Raw genomic sequence first — 20,704 nt, forward strand, 5'->3', positions numbered from 1 at the left:
GTAACGCAATGCGTGACGTATTTCCAGAGTATCAAGTTGCATTTTTTTTATTTTTATAGAAATGCACATCCGGTGTGTTTTTGATAAATATAAAATGTACTTATAGACTGCAGCATTTATCATATATGAGTTACATCTCAGAATGGCAAACAAGTAAGAAGTAGAGCTGTGATTTAAAACAAAAAGGAATTTTAAGCTTTTATTACCAAAATGAACGGACATTTATTTTCAAGGGAAAAGCGGATGTCATGTGTAATACTGCAAACGTTACACATCGTCAAATTCCCAAACAAGTTAACGGAGCTGGAGCCGGCAAGTTGCCAGGAAGCTGTTTAGTCAAACCCGTGAAGTTAGCGTTGAAAAACATTTTTCGGGGCCATCAGACATCTTAAACTTCAGGTATTCGGTTATAGAAGAAGAACATGCGTCACAAAGTAGGAGACTGGAGCAGATTTTAGGGTGCGTCATGGTTCCCAATCCCAGGCCGCCGCCAAGTGACAGGGGGGAAAGTTATCAGTTATCTTCCTTTCAGATGAACGGGACGCAATGACGACGGAGACACTTTCGAAGACATGAATTTCGGGGTCCCCGCCAACTCGCTGCTGCTCCTCCGCGCCTGCGACGAAGGCGACTATGAGACCGCTCGGGGTATCCTGGAACCCGGAGCCCCGCGAGAGTCCGGGCGGCAGAGCAGGCTGCGGTCCGAGGCCGGCTCCGAGTGCGCCGCCGCCGCCGCCGCCGCCGACATGTTGTCGCTGGTGCCGGTGGACTGCACCGACGAGGAGGGCAACACCTCGCTGCAGTTCGCCTCAGCCGGCGGCCACGAGAACCTGGTCCGCTTCCTGCTGCGGAAGGGGGCTTCGGTGGACAGCCGCAACAACTACGGTTGGACGCCGCTGATGCAAGCCGCCAGGTGGGACAGCGGGATGGAAGCTCCCCTGTCTGATTTATGTCTTTGAATAGTAATAATAATGAGCAGAAATGATCAACTGTACAACATGTCTTACAGAAACTTTGGAACATATAAACTGACAACACCACCATGGAAGTTTTTATTCAGTGTTTTAATTTATTTTTTATTATTGCAGTTGTTTTTGTTTTTTGTTTTTTACAGTGTAGGTGAGTCATTTTGCCATTTACCCATTTGACTCACAGTTAACAAACACGTAAACAATAGAGGGAGTGAGTCGGAACCAGTGTTGTTGGGATTACTCCATAAAAGTAATCCAACTACTGATTACTCATTTTAAAAGTAATCTAATTACTTATTGAACTACTTTGCATCAAAAGGAATAAATTACGAATTACTCAATTTAATAAAAAAAAAAAAGGATAAAGTAACAGTTGAGAACGTCTTGTTTCCCGCACATAACGTACAACGAACTACAATATTCTTTGATTGAGACGAGATGAACTCAAAATAATGTTTGTATTTCCAGCTATCCAACGCAATGGCTGTTTTATCTTTGGCCGCCGCCACGCTAGTATCGGTGCGTCGTCGCATGTCAATGACCTTGCTTTTTGTGGATTTCAGACGATTTTGTGGATAATAAGATATTTCTAGCTTTCAAAATGTTTCAGAGAAGTAATAGAATTGTTACTTGATAAAGTAATTATGGCATAATTACCAGTTTTGCAACAGTAATCCCCTTACTTTACTCTGATAATAAAAAAGTAGTTTAATTACAGTAGTAGATTACTCGCCAACACTGGTCGGAACCTTTGAACCTTTGTGCAATTCTATCTATCTATCTATCTATCTATCTATCTATCTATCTATCTGTCTGTCTATCTATCTGTCTATCTGTCTACCCATCTATCTATTTATCTGTCTATCTATCCGTCTATCTATCTATCTGTCTATCTATCGATCTGTCTATCTGTCTATCTATCTGTTTATCTATCTATCTGTCTATTTATCTATCTGTCTAACTATCCGTCTATCTATCTGTCTATCTAGCTATCTGTCTATCTATCTGTCTATCTATCTGTCTATCTGTCTATCTGTCTATCTGTCTATTTATCTATCTATTTGTCTATCTATCTATCTATCTATCTGTCTATCTATCTATCTATCTATCTGTCTACCCATCTATCTATTTATCTGTCTATCTATCCGTCTATCTATCTATCTGTCTATCTATCGATCTGTCTATCTGTCTATCTATCTGTTTATCTATCTATCTGTCTATTTATCTATCTGTCTAACTATCCGTCTATCTATCTGTCTATCTAGCTATCTGTCTATCTATCCGTCTATCTATCTGTCTATCTGTCTATCTGTCTATTTATCTATCTATCTGTCTATCTATCTATCTATCTATCTGTCTATCTATCTATCTATCGCGCCGAGCTGGGGATGTGGTCGCTTGGGAGAGGTGTCACAGTGGGTTGGTTTCAGAAAACGCGTTCTGAAGTCAAGAAAATCCAATCTATGAAATGTGTGTCCAGTCCACAGGGAATAGAAGATGCTTTGCTTCCTGAGCTCTGAGTCTTGGTGTCCATCGCTCCTTTCAACCAGGTTTGGTCACCTCACTGTCGCGCACATCCTCCTGGAGAACGGGGCTGAAATCAACGGACGCAACAGGCTCGGCGCAAGTGTACTGACCATGGCGGCCCGCGGGGGCCACAACCACGTGGTCAAGCTGCTCCTCGAGAACCGGGCCTTTGTCGACGACTACGACCACCTGGCCGTGGTTGCGGATGCCGTCCCCAATGGAAACAACAACAACAGCTGCAGGTGGTTTTTTTTGTTGTTGTTTTTTTTCACCCATCACCCATCACCCCCTCATTCGATGCACCGTCGCAAGAGGAGAGTGGAGTCACGCGTGAATAAAGTCCCCTGTGTTGTGAATTGAAGGTCCTCTTTCTCCAGCACGCCTGGCTTTGGAGGCGGTGATGGCTGCCCGGGAGGAGGCGGAGGAAGGGAATTCATGGACATCACGGCGCTGATGGTGGCGTCGCAGCACGGCCACGAGGCGGTGGTGCGCCTGCTGCTGGAGTGGGGCTCCGACGTCAACTTCTCCCAGAAGACCACCGGCTGGGGGCCGCTGATGGTGGCCACCCTCAGTGGGAAAGTAAGAGCGCAAGTTCCCTTTGTTTGTAACCTCAAGAGAATCTTATCAAGATGTTTTTTTGTGTGTGTTTCCCCCCCCACCCCCCCACCCCCCACCCCCTGCAAAGGTGGCTGTGACTCAGCAGCTGGTTGAGCGAGGAGCCGATGCCGACCGAGTGAACGTCCTGTCCAAGACGGCCTTCGAACTCGCCATGCAGCTGAAAAAGAGAGAGATCAAGGCCTACCTGGACTCCCTCACCACCGTCAGACCTCAGACAGGTCTGGCTGCCGTCTCTGTCACCTGCTCTGTTCCCGCTCGAACTGCAGTATGAGCGAGACGAGTGCGTCAACGGTTTAAGTGTGCAGATGGGGGATTTCGAAGAAGAAACGGCGACATCGAGTGGTTGCATTTTTAGATTGCAGCGTCTTTCACTCTCTCTCCCTCCCCCTGCTGGGCTTGCCTGTGCGCTACGGTGGCCTGCGGAGTGAAATTGGGATACCTCGTCCACCTTCTTCTTCGTTGGTCCGTTTGAAGACTCGAGCGTTCACGCTAATTATGAAACGTGCTGTCAGGTAGCTGGATTGTCCACACCAGGCTTCCTTAGAAACATGGAGGTGTAAGATGGCAGCTAACCGCCATCATGCACTAACTATATATATCTATATGTATATTAATATATATACAGTATATATACATACATATATATGTACATATATATGTATGTGTATACATATGTATATATATATATGTATATATATATATGTATATATATATATATATATACATATATATATATATATATATATATGTATATATATATATATGTATATATGTATATATATATATGTATATAGTATGTATGAAAATCTACTAATTACTTTTATACACATGTATTCATGTCTTAATGGGCTGTATATTAAGTTTTTAACAATATAAAAATCAGAACCGCCATCATGCACTAACTATATATATCTATATGTATATTAATATATATACAGTATATATACATACATATATATGTACATATATATGTATGTGTATACATATGTATATATATATATATGTATATATATATATGTATACATATATATATATATATATATATATATATATATATATATATATATATACATATATGTATATATATATATATGTATATATGTATATATATATATGTATATAGTATGTATGAAAATCTACTAATTACTTTTATACACATGTATTCATGTCTTAATGGGCTGTATATTAAGTTTTTAACAATATAAAAATCAGAATTCAAGCCAAATATTACACACCGGACCTTTACAGAGTTGAAATACAAGAGTGCAATCACTTAGAAGATTTCGGAACACGTTGTTCCGGCAGCCCCCGCCACCCTGAGTGCAGGAGAAGCGGTAAGAGTAAATGATATGAGAGATATGATATTTTTTTGTTCCATTATTCACGCAAAACGCATCTTTCTCCGGTTAACCAGGCCACGTTGGTTGACCTCTGTGGCGCCGGCACGGCACGACGACCTGTTTCTACTGTCCTCTGTATTCGAAACGGGATTCGCACTCTTGTGTCCCAGTAAACACGGAGGTGAGAGTGATGTTAGATTGCTTTCATCACCGGGGTGGTTCAGCTTCACCTCAGTCCAGTTCTTTCGATCAGGGCATGCATGTCCATCCGGTCCATCTTGGCGCAGTGTTGACTTCATTTTCATTTTCAAATTCGAATCCTGCTTAAAGCTTCATGAGGATTTTACTTATTTCAGTTGCTCCAACACAGTCACTGTTCGCTGTGCTCCAACGCTGCGAACCGCAGTCAACATACGTGTCGCATACGTGATTCTCAGCAGCGACTCTGTTGTTTTCACAGACGATGAAAGGAGAAGGCCGGACGTCTTCAGCGCCCTGAAGTTGGGTCAGTCAAACAAAGCGGCGTGTTCCCCCTCCCCCCTCCCCCGCTTCGCGCCATCCTGATCTTGTGTGAATTCGCTCTCCCCAGGGAATTCGCAGTTGGTCAAAGAGATCCTGGAGGAGGACCCCGCCCAGGTGAACTCGTCCAATCAGGAGGGGGCGTCGCCCCTCATGATGGCGGCGGTGAGCGGCCAGCTGGAAGTGGTGCAGCTCATGGTGGAGAAGGGCGCCGACGTTGACAAGCAGGACGGCGTCCACGGGTGGACCGCGCTGATGCAGGCCACGTATCACGGGTGAGTCTCAGCGCTGGGCTCTAACTGTCTTCTCCAGCCGTAATCTGGCTTTCTAGTGGGATAAAACCAAAAGCCTCTCTACAAACACAGGGCTAAATGCTCTGTTTTCTGGAGATCTCCAGACATTTTGCGACAATATATCGTGGGAGTCGGCTCCTTTTGAGACTTTGGGGTGAATTCCAATTCCTCCCTTAACCCCCAATCTCAACCCTCAATCTCAAAAATGCGCGCTCACGCGAGGTGCAAGTGCTGTTAGGGCTGCACAATTAATCGAATTTTAATCACGATCACGATATTGGCTGCCACGATTAAATTAAGCTGATCGTCGGCGATATTAACATTTAAAAAGCCGGCTACCGTACATGTCAAATCAAGCACTTTCAGCCATCCAACCACCAGGGGGCGAACGCAAGGTTAAGATTTCATTAAGCTGCCGAAATAGAGCAAATCCTGCAGCAGCGGCAGGAAGTGCCGCAGCATAAGCGGCAGCCTCAAATGATTCAAGAGAGAGAGAGGGAGAGAGAGAGAAAGAGAGAGGGAGAGAGAGAGAGAGAGAGAGAGAGAGAGAGGGAGAGAGAGAGAGAGAGAGTGAGAGAGAGACAGAGACACAATGTCGGGAGCAGACAGTACACCCACTCCCCCCCCAAACGAAACTTTGTCGGCACGTAACTTTGCCAAGTTAGCGTAGCGCGATAGCGATAGCGTGCTATCCCCCCCCCGTCAATGAAAAAAAAAAATAAAATGCCGGGAGGTTAGCACAATTTCCAACCAGCAGCACCCCCGATGAATAATCGTGATTAATCATCGTGATTTTAATATTCACTAAGATAATCGTGATTATCATTTTGGCCATAATCGTGCAGCCCTAAGTGCTGTCTTGATTCTCAGAACGTCAAGTTGAGGGACGAGTTTAAGGGCTGTATCGCCCTCAGCATTGAGATTCTCCGGCACCACCCTTGGCAGTAAGGGCTACCCAGAAGGCATTGCGTATTTTCGCCAAGACATCTTCGAAAAAGATGGCGATGAAAAAAGCGAGCCACAAGTGGAAGTATTTTCTTATAATAGAATAAATATAGATATAAATATAGATATAAATATTACAAAACCATTTTATTGTCCTAGTTTAAGAATTTTTTTTATTGATTGTTGACATTGTTGTTGCGTAACGTTTATTTTCTTTAACTTTACGATGTTTGTCAGTCGGACCGGTGGTCCCGGCTTCACGTGACTTGTGTACCTCGTTGTGTAGCGACGGAGGACTTCTACTTTTTCGTCGTCTTCTTCTTCTTCTTCTTCTTCTCCTTCTTCTTCGTCGTCGTCGTCTTCTTGACAGACTGGACGTAGCTTTGGACGTAGTTAAGGGAGGAATTGGAATTGGCCCTTAGATGAGCAATAAAAATCCCAAATACTTTATTTTTGGGGCATATAATAGAATTGCATGAGTTATAATTCATAACTCCTTTTGAAAAGCCAGCGCTCTCGTCTGAAAATGAAAATGCGTCTCGATGTTCTGTTCCAGGAATATTGACATCGTGAAGTACCTGCTGAGCCAGGGCGCTGACGTCAACCTTCGAGCCAAAAACGGCTACACGGCCTTCGATTTGGTGATGCTTCTGAATGACCCAGGTACCCCCCCCCTGCGTCCCGTATTGCCGTGTTTGTACACCTCTGTGGAAAACAAATTGTGGGGCCACGCTACGCAAATTTCGAAGGTCAAAGTTGAGCAATGTTTGGAGATTTTGAGAAGACACAGCAACGGCGACACCCAGTGCGGGCTCTTTCGCTCTCTCCCTCTGCCCGAGCGCGCCAGCGAATTACGGTAGCCTGCTGCGCACAAATCTCGATACCTCGTCCGCCTTCTTCTTCGTTGGTTTTTTTGAGCTTCATTGGAAACACGGCGGTGCAAAGACGGCAGCTAACTTGGACCAAGACCCTTTATCTAGAGCTGCATATATTTCCATCACAGTTTTTTTTTTTTTTTTTTTTTTTCAAAATAAAAGCGACCTTTCAAAAACTTCGATAAAGTACAATTGCGATTTGCAGGTGTTTCCATTGAATGGTGTGAAGCACACAAGCCGTAATTCTCGTAAAAATCTCGTCCCTCGAGGACGGATGTACAAAACATTTTCCAATTCCTCGTATAAATCGGCATTTCCATGTTGTTTGCTGACAAGAATGTCACGTAAAAAAAATAAAAATAATAAGTCTCCTCCTCTGCCCAAACATAACGCGCCATTTTCACTTGAAGTGAACTGGTCACGTGACCCCCCCCCCCCTCCCCCAACCAAGTTTTTTTAGGTTTTGCCAAATTCTAGGGGGAATGGAAACTCATCTTATGTATGTTCCTCATGTATAGTGTAACTGCCCTATGGGTAGAAAAGAACAAATTACTTTTATTGTACTGGGGATATACACTTTTTAAAAAAAAAATGTATTAATGGGCAGTATGTTAAGCTTTTACCAATCTAAAAATCATAAAGTAGACCAAATTTTACACACTGGGCATTTAAATGAGTTATCCATTAGAACATTTAGATATTCAGTTGAAATCAGCAGTGTAATTAATAACAAGCAGGAGTCATTTATCATTAACATTAATGAATAAATTGTCTCAAAAGCCAGAACAGTGGTGAGTTGTGGCGTGAAGCTCACTCCATGGGCAGACGTTTAATTCACGAGTTTGCGTCCGTGATTTCTTGTTACACATGATAACGTCTTCATCAGAGCTGCGGGGGAGGGGGGGGGGTGGTATTCTAACGCAGCTGTGCGTAATTAGCATCGTTTTCCCACGCGTCACTTGCGCTTGACCGATCCCCCTGTTCCTCCCTCTCCTCTCTCCGCCCTCCGTCAGACACCGAGCTGGTGCGTCTGCTGGGATCGGTGTGCATGCAAGTGGAGAACGACAAGTCCAAGCACCGCGGCCGGGCCGCCCTGGCCCGCTCCAAGACCCGGCAGTCTCTCGGCAACGTCCCGGTGCCGCCCGACGAAAAGGGAGGCCTGAAGGTGAGCCAGCGTCCCCCCACCCCCCAACCCCCCCCTCCACCGTCGGCTCTGAAACGCTCGGCAAACGACCCGACGGGAAAAACTGCTCCTCTCTCCAGTCCTGGTGGAACCGGATGTCCAACCGCTTCCGGCGGCTCAAGCTGACCCACACGCTGAGGCACGGCCTCTCCTACAACCGCCTGGCGCCGTTCCCGGACGACGGCGAGACCCCGCTGGACGCGACCATGAAGGCCGACGGGAAGTCCCCGGCCGCGTCCAACGGGGCGCCGGCGCCGAGCCCCGCCCAGGGAGGCAGCGACGTGAACGCGGCGTGGGCGGTCAAGAGCAAGGAAGCCGGTGATTGGGGGCCACTTTTATATATATATATATATATGTATATATATATATATGTATATATATATATATATATATATATATATATATATATATATATATATACATATATATATATATATGTATGTATATATATATCATCAAAACATACATACATATTTAGTCATATATATATATGTATGTATGTATGTATATATATATATATATGTATACTTATATATATATATGTATATATATATATGTATGTGTATATATATGTACGTATATATATATATATATATATACGTACATATATATACACATACATATATATATATACATACATATATATATATATATATATATATATATATATATATATATATATATATATATATATATAAGTATACATATTAATTCATTCATTCATTAAGTATGGTTAGGCCAGCAGAGAAAGCCTTGCATGACGGCCCGCCACTGTATTATAAAATCCATCCATCCATCTGTCCATTTTGTGTAACTCCGCCTGCAGCCCTCCTCCTTTATTAAATGTGCGTGTGTGTGTGTGTGTGTGTGTGTGTGTGTGTGTGTGTGTGTGTGTGTGTGTGTGTGTGTGTGTGTGTGTGTTTTACAGGTCACTGCAGGCCATCCTCAGAAAAGGAGGACCTCCTTATAACCACTATGGTAGGTGTGTGCTCGACGCCTCCTATTGGTAAAAGAGACAATGTTTAATGCTAAAGTTCCACGTTAAAGGTTAAGTGTGTAATAGTTGGAGATTTTGGAGAACAACAGCGCATCAAAGTGGTTCTATTTTAGATTGCGGCGTCTTTCCTCCGCCATCCTGACCTTGCCGGTGAGCTACGGTGGCCTGCGTACCCAAACCCAAATTACTTTTAATGTTCTGTGATCGTACACTTTTTTTTTCAATACACACAGGTATTTATGGGCAGTATATTAAGCCTTTACCAATCTGAAAATAAATGAAGCCAAATATTTCACACTGGACCTTTAATGTGAAATGACAGTCTGGTTCTGTAGAAAGCTGCCGCTGTCATGCTAATCTCTGTGGCAATTGTGAAAACTTGTCACTTCCCGCATGTCTTTATTTTTATTATTATTTTTTTTTGGGGGGGGGGGTGGTCTTTTAATGACAGCCGGCAGCAGTTGCTTCTTGGTTTAGTCTGACAGTAAAAACATTTGAAACCAGTCGACGTAATCGAAAACGGATCAAAAGGGTTCCAACTTAAGTTGCGCTGGTTTAACTGGTACGGTCCGTTCTAAGCGTTGCGTCTCGTTCAGCTCAGGAGCAACGCGCCCTTGACCCGGTTGCCGACTGACAAGCTGAAGGCGGTGATCCCACCCTTCCTGCCGCCGTCCAACTTTGAGCCGTGGAATTCCGACCGCTCGCGCCAGCCCCGGGACGGGAAGAGCGAAGCGCCCCGCCTGCCCATGCCGTCGCAGAGGAAGCTGAACAGCAGCGGCAACTCGGACATTGTGAGTTTTTTTTTTTTTTTTTTATTGTTCGTTTTTCTGGGGCGACACGGTGGCGCAGTGGTTAGCGCTGCCGCCTCCGTAGCAAGAAGGTTCCTGGGTTCTCTCCGGGTTCTCCGGCTTCCTCCCACGGTCCAAAAACATGCATGTGAGGTGAATTAGAAACTGTAAATTGTCTGTAGGTGTGTGTGTGTGTGTGTGTGTGTGTGTGTGTGTGTGTGAGTGCAAAATGGTTGTTTGTCTCTAATGGCCGCGTTCAGACTGCAGGCGAATCTGATTCCAATCAGATTCCTTCTCAAATCCGATTTTTCAAGCGTCCAAAAGAGGCCTGGCTCTGTTCAGACTGGGCCGCATTACTGACCGGTCTGACAGCTTGCTGTCGCGACGACGTTCCGTCTGCTCCATTATGTTAGAGCAGGGGTGGCCAATTATTTTTTGCAACGGGCCACATGACAAACCTGAGTCGTGTCGGCGGGCCGCGGAGGTTTTGTCGGCGGGTTGGGGGGGGGGTAACTGGTGTGAAATTGCGTCCCGGCATGCGTCCCGCTTTTGCTATCGCGCTACGCTAAGGTAGTGCTAACGGTCGCGCTAACGTCCCGGGGGGAGGACACCAATGCTCTTGCGCTACGCTAACGTGCCGGCAAAGTTTCGTTGATGGGATGGGGGGGGGGAATCAGCCTCACACAGGCCGGACTTAGACCCACGGGGCCGTACTTTGCCCAGGTCTGCGTTAGAGCGCTGCACCTGGAATGGCGCCCTCTGGTGGCACATCGGGTCTCGCGTCGCGTAGAGTGACGTCACGGACAGTCAAAACCCATCGGTGTCTTTTGGAGCTGTTCACACCGAGACGCATCGGACCAAATGCGATTCGAAACTACCTCCCCAATCCGTCTCGCAAAAATCGGATTTCATGTGGTTTGTGACTGTTCAGACTACAAAAGAGCCGCCGTCCGGTTTCAGTCTGGATGAGCTACAAATCAGATTTTGGCTAGCAGTCTGAGCGAGGCCCGTATGGCCCTGCGATGAACGGACGACTTTGCGCTTTGACAGCTGGAAGAGGCTCCAGGTACTGAAAAACGGATGGACGGTTGATTACCCCCCCCCCCGCTTGTCTCTCATTTTGAATTTCAGACGTCCATCAGTCGCGTTGTGAGCAGATCCATCAAGTTTCCCAACATCGCCAAGGGTCCTTCCTCCTCCTCTCCCTCCAACTCGGGCCACTACCACTCCCCTCACTCCTCGGGAGGCTCCAGCGGAGTGGCGGGGATGACCCAGAACTCCCACAACCGCTCGGGTCCGAGTGAACGCCCGCATTTTGCCAAACCGGCCCCCTCGGTGGAAAGCGGAAGGGTCATTTACGCTGACTTATTTCTTCCACTAGGGGGCAGCGCGGACAGCGTTCTCTCCCAGATAGCCGCCCAGAGGAAGCGGGCGGCGGGCCTGATGGACGTGAAGCCGCCCAGTCCGGAGAAGACCCAGACCCAGAGCCAGAGCCAGCCCCCGGCGCCGCCTTCCGTCCCCACGCTGCTGCTGCCCGACACCAGCCTGCCCGACATCAACTCCCACCCCAGCCTGGCGGCCTCGGACGTCCACTCCCGCAGGGTCTGCGTCGTCCGGCGGGCGTTTTTTTTTAAGTCGGATTAGGCGGAGCTAACCCGTTGACCTCGCGTCTTTGTGTGTTTGCAGAAGATGGAGCTGAAGAAGAGACCTCAGTCGGGCAACTCCTCCACCTCCAAGAGCACGTCGCCCACCCTGACTCCGTCTCCGTCCCCGACGCCGAAGCCTCCGGCCGGGCCGGGGGACTCCCTGTCCTCCGCCTCCTCGCACCCCCGCTCCAAGAGCAGCGGCGGCTCCAGCAGCGGGACGATAACAGATGAAGGTAGGATCTTGCAGAGAAAAGGAGGAACCGAAGAAAGAAAAAAAAATGAATTGTTTTGCGCAAAAACATTCGGACCTGTTTTGTCGCTGGAATGTTTTTTGTTTTTTTTTCAATTTTTTGTGGATTTTTCGTTCACCTCAAATTAATCTGGAAAACATTGAGAGTTGTTCGAACCGTTGCATGCATTGTTAAAGTCAAAACACAAAATAATCTGAAGCCCAACTCAGCATTATCAAAATGCACAAATAAGTATGTATATATATATATATATATATATATATATATATATATATATATATGTATACATATATACACACACACATATATACAGGTACTACCCAGAAAATTAGAATACCCTGAAAAGGTTGTTGTATTTCTGCAAATTCAACTTAAAAGGTGAATTTGACATATTATGTAAAGGAATAATATGCAAATCAATATATTTCAAGTTTTTAATTTCTTTGGATTTTGCTGATCGGGTCTTGCAGCTCAAAAAAAACCCAAACTCAAATTCAAAAACTCGGAAAATTAGTTTGTGGGTTTGTGATTTTAATAAGCTGGAAATCTTAATCAGCAGAGTTACAACACGGAACTGCTTGAGAGATGTCAATTTTTCGTGGAATGGCTGAATACAATTTGTTGGTTTCATCTTTTATGTTAAATTGCCAAAATAAAACAATTTTTACTTGATATTCTAATTTTTCGGGTAGTACCTGTACATGTACATATATATGTGTATATATATTTACATATATATATATGTATACTTATATATATACACACACATATATATACATATACATACATACATATACATATACACATATATACATATATTTACAGATATATGTATACATGTATATATGTACAGTATATACACACACACACACATATATATATATTCTTGAAAAGATATTGTATATTTTTTATTTTTTTGTGCAAGCGATGTTAATGAGTTAGTTTTCATTTGACCATTTCCAACACGACAACAACAACAACAACACGTAGTGACAAGTTTTTCTTTAGGTTTTGCGCATCTTAACCAGCAAAATAAATCAATCCTGGCCGCGAGCGCTCACTTTCAGCTTCCAATCCCGTTTCGTCTCTTCCAGATGAGCTCTCCAGTATCCTGAAGAAGCTGTCCCTGGAGAAATACCAGCCAATATTCGAGGAGCAGGAGGTATTTTTATGTCCACCCTTTGCGTGAAAGGGGACTTCCAAACGCCAAATAATTCAAAAAAATATATTTTACCACTTTCCTTTTACTGCATCGCAAAACCACAGAGCCCGCTGCACTGTGCTGCATAGTGAATTGGGAACACATTTGAAGCAGCGTCCTCCGCTCCCTTCTTCTAGGTCGACATGGAGGCGTTCCTGACTCTAACAGATGGAGACCTGAAGGAGCTGGGCATTAAAACAGATGGGCCCAGACAGCAGATCTTGGCCGCCATATCAGAGCTCAACGCTGGGAAGGTGTGTTTGGTTTCAAATCTATCATCCTCCCAGTGACATTCCTCTCGGGGATATCCGCTCTCGAAGCCGCCCACCCCCCCCCCCCCCCCCCCCCCCCCCGCCTCTCCACTTCCAGTGTAAATCAACCTTAATGTCAGGCTAAACTGTAAATGTGCATCCCACGCCAGCAGACGTCGACCTGGGCCGGGGCGCTCCGGCAGCCGTGCTCCTCAAGGGGGCAGCCGTGCGCGGCGGCTGAATCGCTTGCGCTTCAAGTCTCAAGCGTTTTGCCGACCGACCGACCGCCGTTGGATTGCGGTTTAGTCGCCCTTGGTTTTTGTTCTGTCGCCGGTGAGCTCCATCTAGGCACAAAAGAGGCTGCGGATGCAATAGGGTTCAGGGTGCGACGTAAACATTGTGCGGCGGCTAAAAGCTAGTCTGGAAAGGGACTACAGGGATTTCTACGATGCAGCGGCGGGTCGTCAGGGCCAGTGAGGCCTTCTCTGCTAGCTCAAACATACTCAAAAATATTTTTAATTTAGTTAAAATTTAAAAAAAAAATTGATGGAAATTTCCCCACTGTGGGACTATTAAAGGAATATATTATGTTATCTAAAAGTAATAATTTTTTTTTTCTTTTTTCGTATGTGTGTAAATAAAATGATCCTCCATCGTCTGTTCTCTCCATGTCATATGATATCCATTCGGTTGCGCTGCTTTCAGTGTTGTACATCGCCGTGTAGTTTTCACCCAATCGTACTTCAGCTAGCTTGCGTCGTCGGGTTCTATGAACTCTGCGACAGCCATTCAAGGTGTCTGGCGTGCCGACACCGCGGCCAACTGGAAAGTCTCCCGCCGAACCTCACACGTGCCCGTCCCGTGATTGGATGAGCACTCGCGAGAGCCTCGGGACTTGACTAAAGCCGGAGTTTGGTTAGTTACCACGATGGCTGAGGGGGGAGAAGGTAAAAATGTCGTCGCCGAATCGTCTGCGATGTATAATTAAAATAACGTGGTGTGTTGGCGCAACTCGTTGAAACTTTGTTTTCGAAACTGTAAATATATGGTGGTGCAAGATGGCAGCTAACTGGGAGCAAGACCCTGGCTCTATGTATATTCTTATAGATAACTAAGAATTATACTATGGGTAGGAAAACCAAATCGCTGTTATTGTATTTTGAGTGTACACTTTTATTTATGGTCTGTATTATAATCTTTTGCGAGTATGAAATTCATATATTAAGCCACATTTTACACAATGGACCTTTAAAGTGTTGCTAACTGTAACTAGCCCCCATTAAGGTGACATCATGTGTAAGTGTGATTTCGTATGGATTTTCCAGCCATGGTGTCATACTGTTGCCATTTTGAGGTGTATTAATCCATGTAGGCCTAAGTGTGACACCTCAGGAGCTACAAGCCCTGAGTTTTGTGTCTTTCTTTTGTTCGGGCGAGGGGTGTTTGTCCTACCTCGACATGTTTCGGCGTAGCTCCCGCCTCCCTCAGAAGTGTCAGCCGGTGGCGCGTGTGACTCGTCACTCGTCTCGACAGGCCGGTCACGCTTCCATGACATCAGCTGATGAAGACGAGCCGCACACGCCACCAGCTGACACTTCTGAGGGAGGCGGGAGCTCACCCGAAACATGTCAAGGACGGGCGAACCCCCTTCGAACTCGCTACGGCCTCGGCCGCCTCGCTTATCTGTCGGTAACAAACCCCTGACACTCTCTATTGACTCTTTGCCAACGTGATCCATGAGGCAGATCCATCCAAGCTGTTTTTGTTATACCCGAGGAAAACATTCCTTTGAAAAACCAGGCAGAAGAAAGAAAAAAAATGTATGAAAATTTAAGAAGCGTTTTTTAATTGCCGACCTCCGCCAGGGCCGGGAAAGGCAGATCCTTCAGGAGACCATCCACAACTTCCAGTCGTCCTTCGGCAGCAGCGCCAGCAACCCGAGGCAGATTGGTGAACCGCGCTGTGAGTGTCAACGCTTTTAGAACTCTGCAAAACACGCGCAAAACACGCAAAATGATATTAATCCGTTTCCATGTCTTGCGCTATCTTCTGCTCGGGCCGCTCTGCACCAGCACCGACTGGCTGGATGAGGCATCAGGTCCGCTCGTCCAACAAAAGGTAGACGCACAGAGTGCGGCGCGAGTACGGCAAAGCTACCGTCGGGCAAGAGAGAAGTGTTGAGGACTTGAAAGGCTGAGGAGAGAAGCCGTGCAGAGTCTTGTGGACGCCAGCGACCGCCCGGAGGTGCGGCTGCAAAGCGACCAGTCGGGCCTGATGAACTGTTTTTCACGAGGCCCCCTTGTGGAGGAAAGCTGCCTCGAGGATGGATCCTCTGGCAGAAGAGACAGGGGTTGGCGAGTTCAAGGCTCTGCTGGGTTTTTTTTTTTTTTTTTTTCTACAGAGCACATGATGTGCAGCAAAAAAAAGAAAGAAAAAAAAAAAAAAACCACACATTTTGCCAAAACGGAGATGGGGAAGGTGAAGTTGACGTTGGATTGAGCGCCGACCGACGGGCAAGCAAGACCTTTATCGGAACAAATGTGAAAGGTAAACCATCTGTGTTTCGATGGTGAAAGGAAGAGAGCGCAAAAAAAAGAAAGAAGTGAAATCAAAAAAAGAAAGGTATCCGCCAGTAAAATGGAGTTTGAGACACTCAAAAAAACAAAAGGGGGTTAAAAGTAGATGAAAAAAGAGAGAAGTTCAGTCAAACAGTGTCTTCCTTCCCGTGGACCGCGCGCGATGTTAGTCTCCAGTGACGGACGCGATGTCATGGATGAATAAATATTTCATTGAAAACAATAAGCGCATTTGTTTTTTGTTTTTTTGTTCCTTGAAAATCTGATCAAGCAGTCAAGCTGCATGCAGACATTTTGTTGTTGAAAACTCGCTTAAACCAGCTGTTAAAATGATGACGGCGTCACCTCCTGTTCAGGAACCTTCTATGTGAGATATATGCCAATTTTCAACGACTGATTTAATATCTGAAAGTTACCAACGTTAAAGGCTTAAAAGTGAGAATTTCATACGGTTGCACAAAACTATTTTGGGCAATTCTGATTTAATCGTAGGAAAATGAATGTAAATTTTAAGTCGTACTTGTGTCACATCATCGTTCTTTCCACAAGGTGGCAGCGGCTTCCTGCCGTAATAAATCAGCAGGCCTCTAACGTTCTCCACAAGAAGCCACGAGCTCAGTCGTCACATCAAAGTCAGCTCTAGTCGATGTAAGTAGAAGCAGTTCAATAAGAGATACAGACGTTATGATGATTTTTTTCCGGGAATGTTCTTCGCCATTCATTTCAGCACCCAAAAGTTTTTTCTTCTTCTCTCTTCTCTAAATTGGCCAAGGTTCACTCACGCTAATAGTTTCGGAACTAATACAATTTCTATTGCGCTTCAGCGGTTTATAACTTTTAATATCGTTGCTGTCAGATGTAAAAAAAAAAAAAAATTGCTGATATTATTTTTCACGTTGAGAGGAAAAGTCAGGACCTATGAAAGTTCACCTGAGACTTGAATGACGATGAACGCATTACCAGTTTTAAAAAAAAAAGAAAAAAAAAGCCCAAACCAAATAATTACATCACCGTCATCAGTTGGGAATTCACATTAAAAAGGCGATATGATTTTGATCATATTCTATTTTATGAATAATCACTATGAAAGACTGAAATAATAATTATTGGTCTGTTTAGTAAAATGTGTTGTTATTGTTATTATTATTATTACAACAACAATAATAATAATAAGAAGAAGAATGATGATAATAACAGGATTACTATAAATGCTACTACTACAAATTTAATATACTGTATGTCACAAATGTGTTATATTGTTATAGCTATTTTCTTAGATTTGCAATGGGATTCAGGGGGACAGATTTAAGAGATAATCAAGAGTAAGCAGATAAGATCGAAAGTTTCTATACTTCTGCTTTCATACTTTGAGTTTTGTGCAAAAAAAAAAATCCCAACGCTATTCTGCGCAGAACAGCTTTTTTTTTTTTTTTTTTGGACAAAGTTTACAGGAAAGTTTAGATGGTTCGAACCCCGGTTCTCATGCAAACGTCCAAACCCCCTAGACTTCTACCGTCTGTCTTCCGAGTGTCATCTTTCCGCTCGCCTGCCAGACGAAACATCGAAATACCAGCAGAACCAACCAATCAATCAAAATTAGCTAAACTAAGCTATTAGCTTAGTTTAGCTATTTTCCACAATAAAGGCCAGACACACACACACACACACACACACACACATACAAAAACACATGACCTGCGAGCACACACACTCCAACGTCTGTGTCGGCTACAGTGTTTTGTTATCATGGCTGTCACCATGTGAGCGCCACCATCAGCTGCGAGCTCGCGTTTCAGATTGGCCGACTTCTGCGAATGCGAAACACTTTCACCAAACCTCGGCGGCGCACAATGCCCGGCTCGCCAGTAACGTTGTCGTCGCCGGGATTATTTCAGATTAGCTGGCATCTGATTGACTGGACAGGCAGGCGACGCGTTTCCTTGTGTGTTTAAAAGAAGAAAAAAAAAAGGAAAAAAAGAAGAAGAAGAAAAAAAGAAAGAAAGTAGACGGGGTGTGAGTGGGAGGGGCATATTAACGTGGTTGAGACGTTTTGGCCAGCGTGACTCATTTGATTTCCTCCCAATCGGTTTCACTCGTCTGTTTGACAGGATATGTGTTCAGTGACGAAAACAGCCTCTCTCTTTCTTTTTTCTTTTTTTGGCGGATTTGTTTTTATTCACAGCTCCAACTGTTGCTGTCAAAACAAACCGCCTCCGTTGCCTTTGTCCCTTTTTGACAGGAAGAGAGGACTCGAGTGTCTTTATTAACCTACGCTTAAAAAAAAAAAAAAAAAAAAGTCAATCAGGGACAGATTTCCCGCCTCCCCCCGCCGCCTGTAACAATACAGAGTGTTTCACAGAAGACACAAGTTCAGAAAAACACAGTAACAGTTCGCCCTCGAAACGATGACAAAGAACAAAGCTGAATTGGCTGATTTTTTTTTTTTCCAAACAAAAGTCGAGTCAAGATCTCCAGAAAAACAGAAAAGATGTTTCAAGGAGGGGTCACCGGTGGACGGAATCAACTCTGACAAGCCTAGGAGAGGTAGGAGCGTCCATTGACACGCAAAGGGACTTTTTCTTTCTTTTTTTTTCTAAAACTTGAGCGTGTAAAATGTATATTCTGAGAAGTGGTGCGAGCAAATGAAAAAAAAAAAAATAATAAGTAGATAAGGGGGAGTTCACTGATAGAGACGCCGGTGTGTCTATCAGTGTCCAGTGTGTCCAGTGTGTCCAGTGCTGGCAAAATTAAAAGTGCGCAAATATGCTTTATGTCCCAAAGTAATAGAAAAGAATAGAACAGATGTACTTTATTGATCCATAGTGGGGAAACGACAGCACTGAAAACAATACAAAAAAAACAAAAACAAAACTGTACAGTAATTACCACCAACATAAAATCCACTCTCTGGCTATTGGCCCTGGGGCACCTGGGGCAATTGTGCACCTACACTGAGAGAGTGTGAGTGTGTGTGTAAGAGAGTGTATGCAACTTAGTGGCGAGTGGGGTTTGTCGGGTTGGTTTCAGCATGCTGATGTCATATTTTACACTCTCCAAGCTCAACCCTTCAACCTTCAGGCAGTGACGTGCTTTAGCGGGAAGCCCTAACTCGCCCGTCGTCGCCGTGGCCGCTGTTTTTGCGCAAAAAGCAAAAAAAAACAACAACAAAAAAAACTGAGCAGATATTTTACATAAGCCTTCCGCTGTCAACATTAACAATGCTAACAACGGTGACTCACTTGCTCCTTGTGTTTTCCAGCATTGCGCAACACCAAGGTTGTTACTTCTCTTCACCTTTTTAGAGATGATGAAGATGAGAACTAAAACAAAAGCAACCTTTTGACAAACACATCCACAAACCAAATATTTTCCATGGGATCATTTGCAAGCCTCGTCAGAGCCAGTTCTGGACGCATGATGCGTCAGGAAAAAAACAACAACTAACTCTGCTGTGTTCAGCTATTGAAAAATGAAAGGTTTTGAAATTTCTTTAAAACATTACAGATACCCAGGACTAGGATTTTCGGCCACACACACACACACACACACGCGCACACGCACACACACACACACACACACACACACACACACACACACACACACACAATTACAACCAGTATATTGACCATGTAACATGTATGTCGTTGCGTTCTTCTTTCTCATTTAGCAAGTAATAATTTTCTAGCACTAACAATTTTGGTAATTCCCTAATACTAATCTTCTTTTTTTTTACTCTTCGACCCCAAACACAAGTATTGCTTCTTTGTTGGTGTGCGACGTTGTCCTGGGCTTAATGTTAATAGACGTGTCACTAGCTCAGCCTCCAGCTTTACCCAGTCTCCCCTAAAAAGGATGCTGATCTCTCCCAGCCCGGCCTAAAGCACTTGAAGGTCAAAGTGTGATTGTTGCTGCAGACATTTGTTAAAGTGGATGAGTTCAAACTCTCCCGCCAGCTTCCTGTGTGTGTGTGCGTGTGTGTGTGTGTGTGTGTGTCAGATCTCTTGTCCATCAACAGTCCTCTGCAGTATGCACTGCTCCTGACTGCAGCATTTGCATTGTTATAAACCCTGATGTAATTTTGTAGGTTCAGGTTAACCGCCAATGAGATCCTCACCTCTTTTGGCTATCATAACATGATGTCAGTAACAGATCAGTAGCATGAGTCCCTAATAGATTACGTCCCAACTCATGCTAATTTCAAGGCAAAAATAATTTTTCACTAGCTCGTCAATTAACTTCTTTGCATAAAATCTCCTCTCTGTCTTTTGTGTTCCCTCATCTTTAAAAAAAAAAAAAAGGTGTACTATTATTTACATTAATGAATAAAATAAAATAAAATGGGATGTCCTAAAATTGCCACTTTGTGATGTGGCAAAGGGGCCCCTGTTAGACACTCAAAGGTCAGTAACAACAACTCCGCCCTGCCGCACGCATTGCCACATTGTTTTTGTCCCCCTTCCAAGGTGCTACGTTACTTCAGTTTCAGCATGAAGCTAAAAAACCTTTGACATTTTTTGATGGAGGCTGCAAACAGACAGCTGGATATGCTCTCTCTCTCTCTCTCTCTCTCTCTCTCTCTCTTTTTTTTTTGCGGACTTTAATCGCATGATTAATCACAGAAGGCTGCTTAACTCTAGTCTGGGTGTAAATGGATGCAACGTGCAGCCTTTGAACACCATTTAAATATTCAAAAAGGACTGTTTCGAGCCCGTCTTTCAGATAT

At 44.6% G+C, this 20,704-nt stretch overlaps 1 protein-coding gene across 3 annotated transcripts; it reads left to right on the forward strand.

Moving 5' to 3' along the window:
• The first annotated feature begins 394 nt into the window (after nt 1-394).
• Nucleotides 395-16,138, forward strand: anks6 (ankyrin repeat and sterile alpha motif domain containing 6). 3 transcript variants are annotated; one of them, XM_076041347.1, is made up of 20 exons: nt 395-913; nt 2,522-2,740; nt 2,861-3,077; nt 3,184-3,334; nt 4,917-4,961; nt 5,046-5,250; nt 6,770-6,876; nt 8,102-8,253; nt 8,352-8,589; nt 9,200-9,249; nt 9,865-10,059; nt 11,188-11,350; nt 11,438-11,658; nt 11,743-11,935; nt 13,048-13,115; nt 13,292-13,408; nt 14,939-15,012; nt 15,051-15,094; nt 15,271-15,367; nt 15,478-16,138. In XM_076041347.1, the coding sequence occupies exons 1-19, from the start codon at nt 573-575 to the stop codon at nt 15,357-15,359; spliced, it is 2,889 nt and encodes a 962-aa protein (XP_075897462.1). In that variant the 5' UTR covers nt 395-572; the 3' UTR covers nt 15,360-15,367; nt 15,478-16,138. The 3 variants fall into 3 exon arrangements, with proteins under 3 accessions (XP_075897462.1, XP_075897463.1, XP_075897464.1); XM_076041348.1 differs by lacking the exons at nt 14,939-15,012; nt 15,051-15,094 and having other exon boundaries at nt 15,478-16,137; XM_076041349.1 differs by lacking the exons at nt 14,939-15,012; nt 15,051-15,094 and having other exon boundaries at nt 2,876-3,077; nt 15,478-16,137.
• Nucleotides 16,139-20,704: the final 4,566 nt, after the last annotated feature.

Source organism: Nelusetta ayraudi, unplaced genomic scaffold, assembly GCF_046127955.1.
Source record: "Nelusetta ayraudi isolate G7.1 ecotype Tasmania unplaced genomic scaffold, CSIRO-AGI_Nayr_v1 ptg000064l, whole genome shotgun sequence".
In the NCBI taxonomy this organism is placed as follows: Eukaryota; Metazoa; Chordata; class Actinopteri; order Tetraodontiformes; family Monacanthidae; genus Nelusetta; species Nelusetta ayraudi.

What these genes read in the sequence shown, in the direction of transcription:
- anks6 (XM_076041347.1), top strand. Translation starts at nt 573, where the DNA reads ATGAATTTCGGGGTCCCCGCCAACTCGCTGCTGCTCCTCCGCGCCTGC. An exon ending in ACGAAAAGGGAGGCCTGAAG is followed by an intron (nt 8,254 to 8,351) that starts GTGAGCCAGCGT and finishes TCCTCTCTCCAG; the next exon opens with TCCTGGTGGAACCGGATGTC. An exon ending in ACCTCCTTATAACCACTATG is followed by an intron (nt 9,250 to 9,864) that starts GTAGGTGTGTGC and finishes CGTCTCGTTCAG; the next exon opens with CTCAGGAGCAACGCGCCCTT.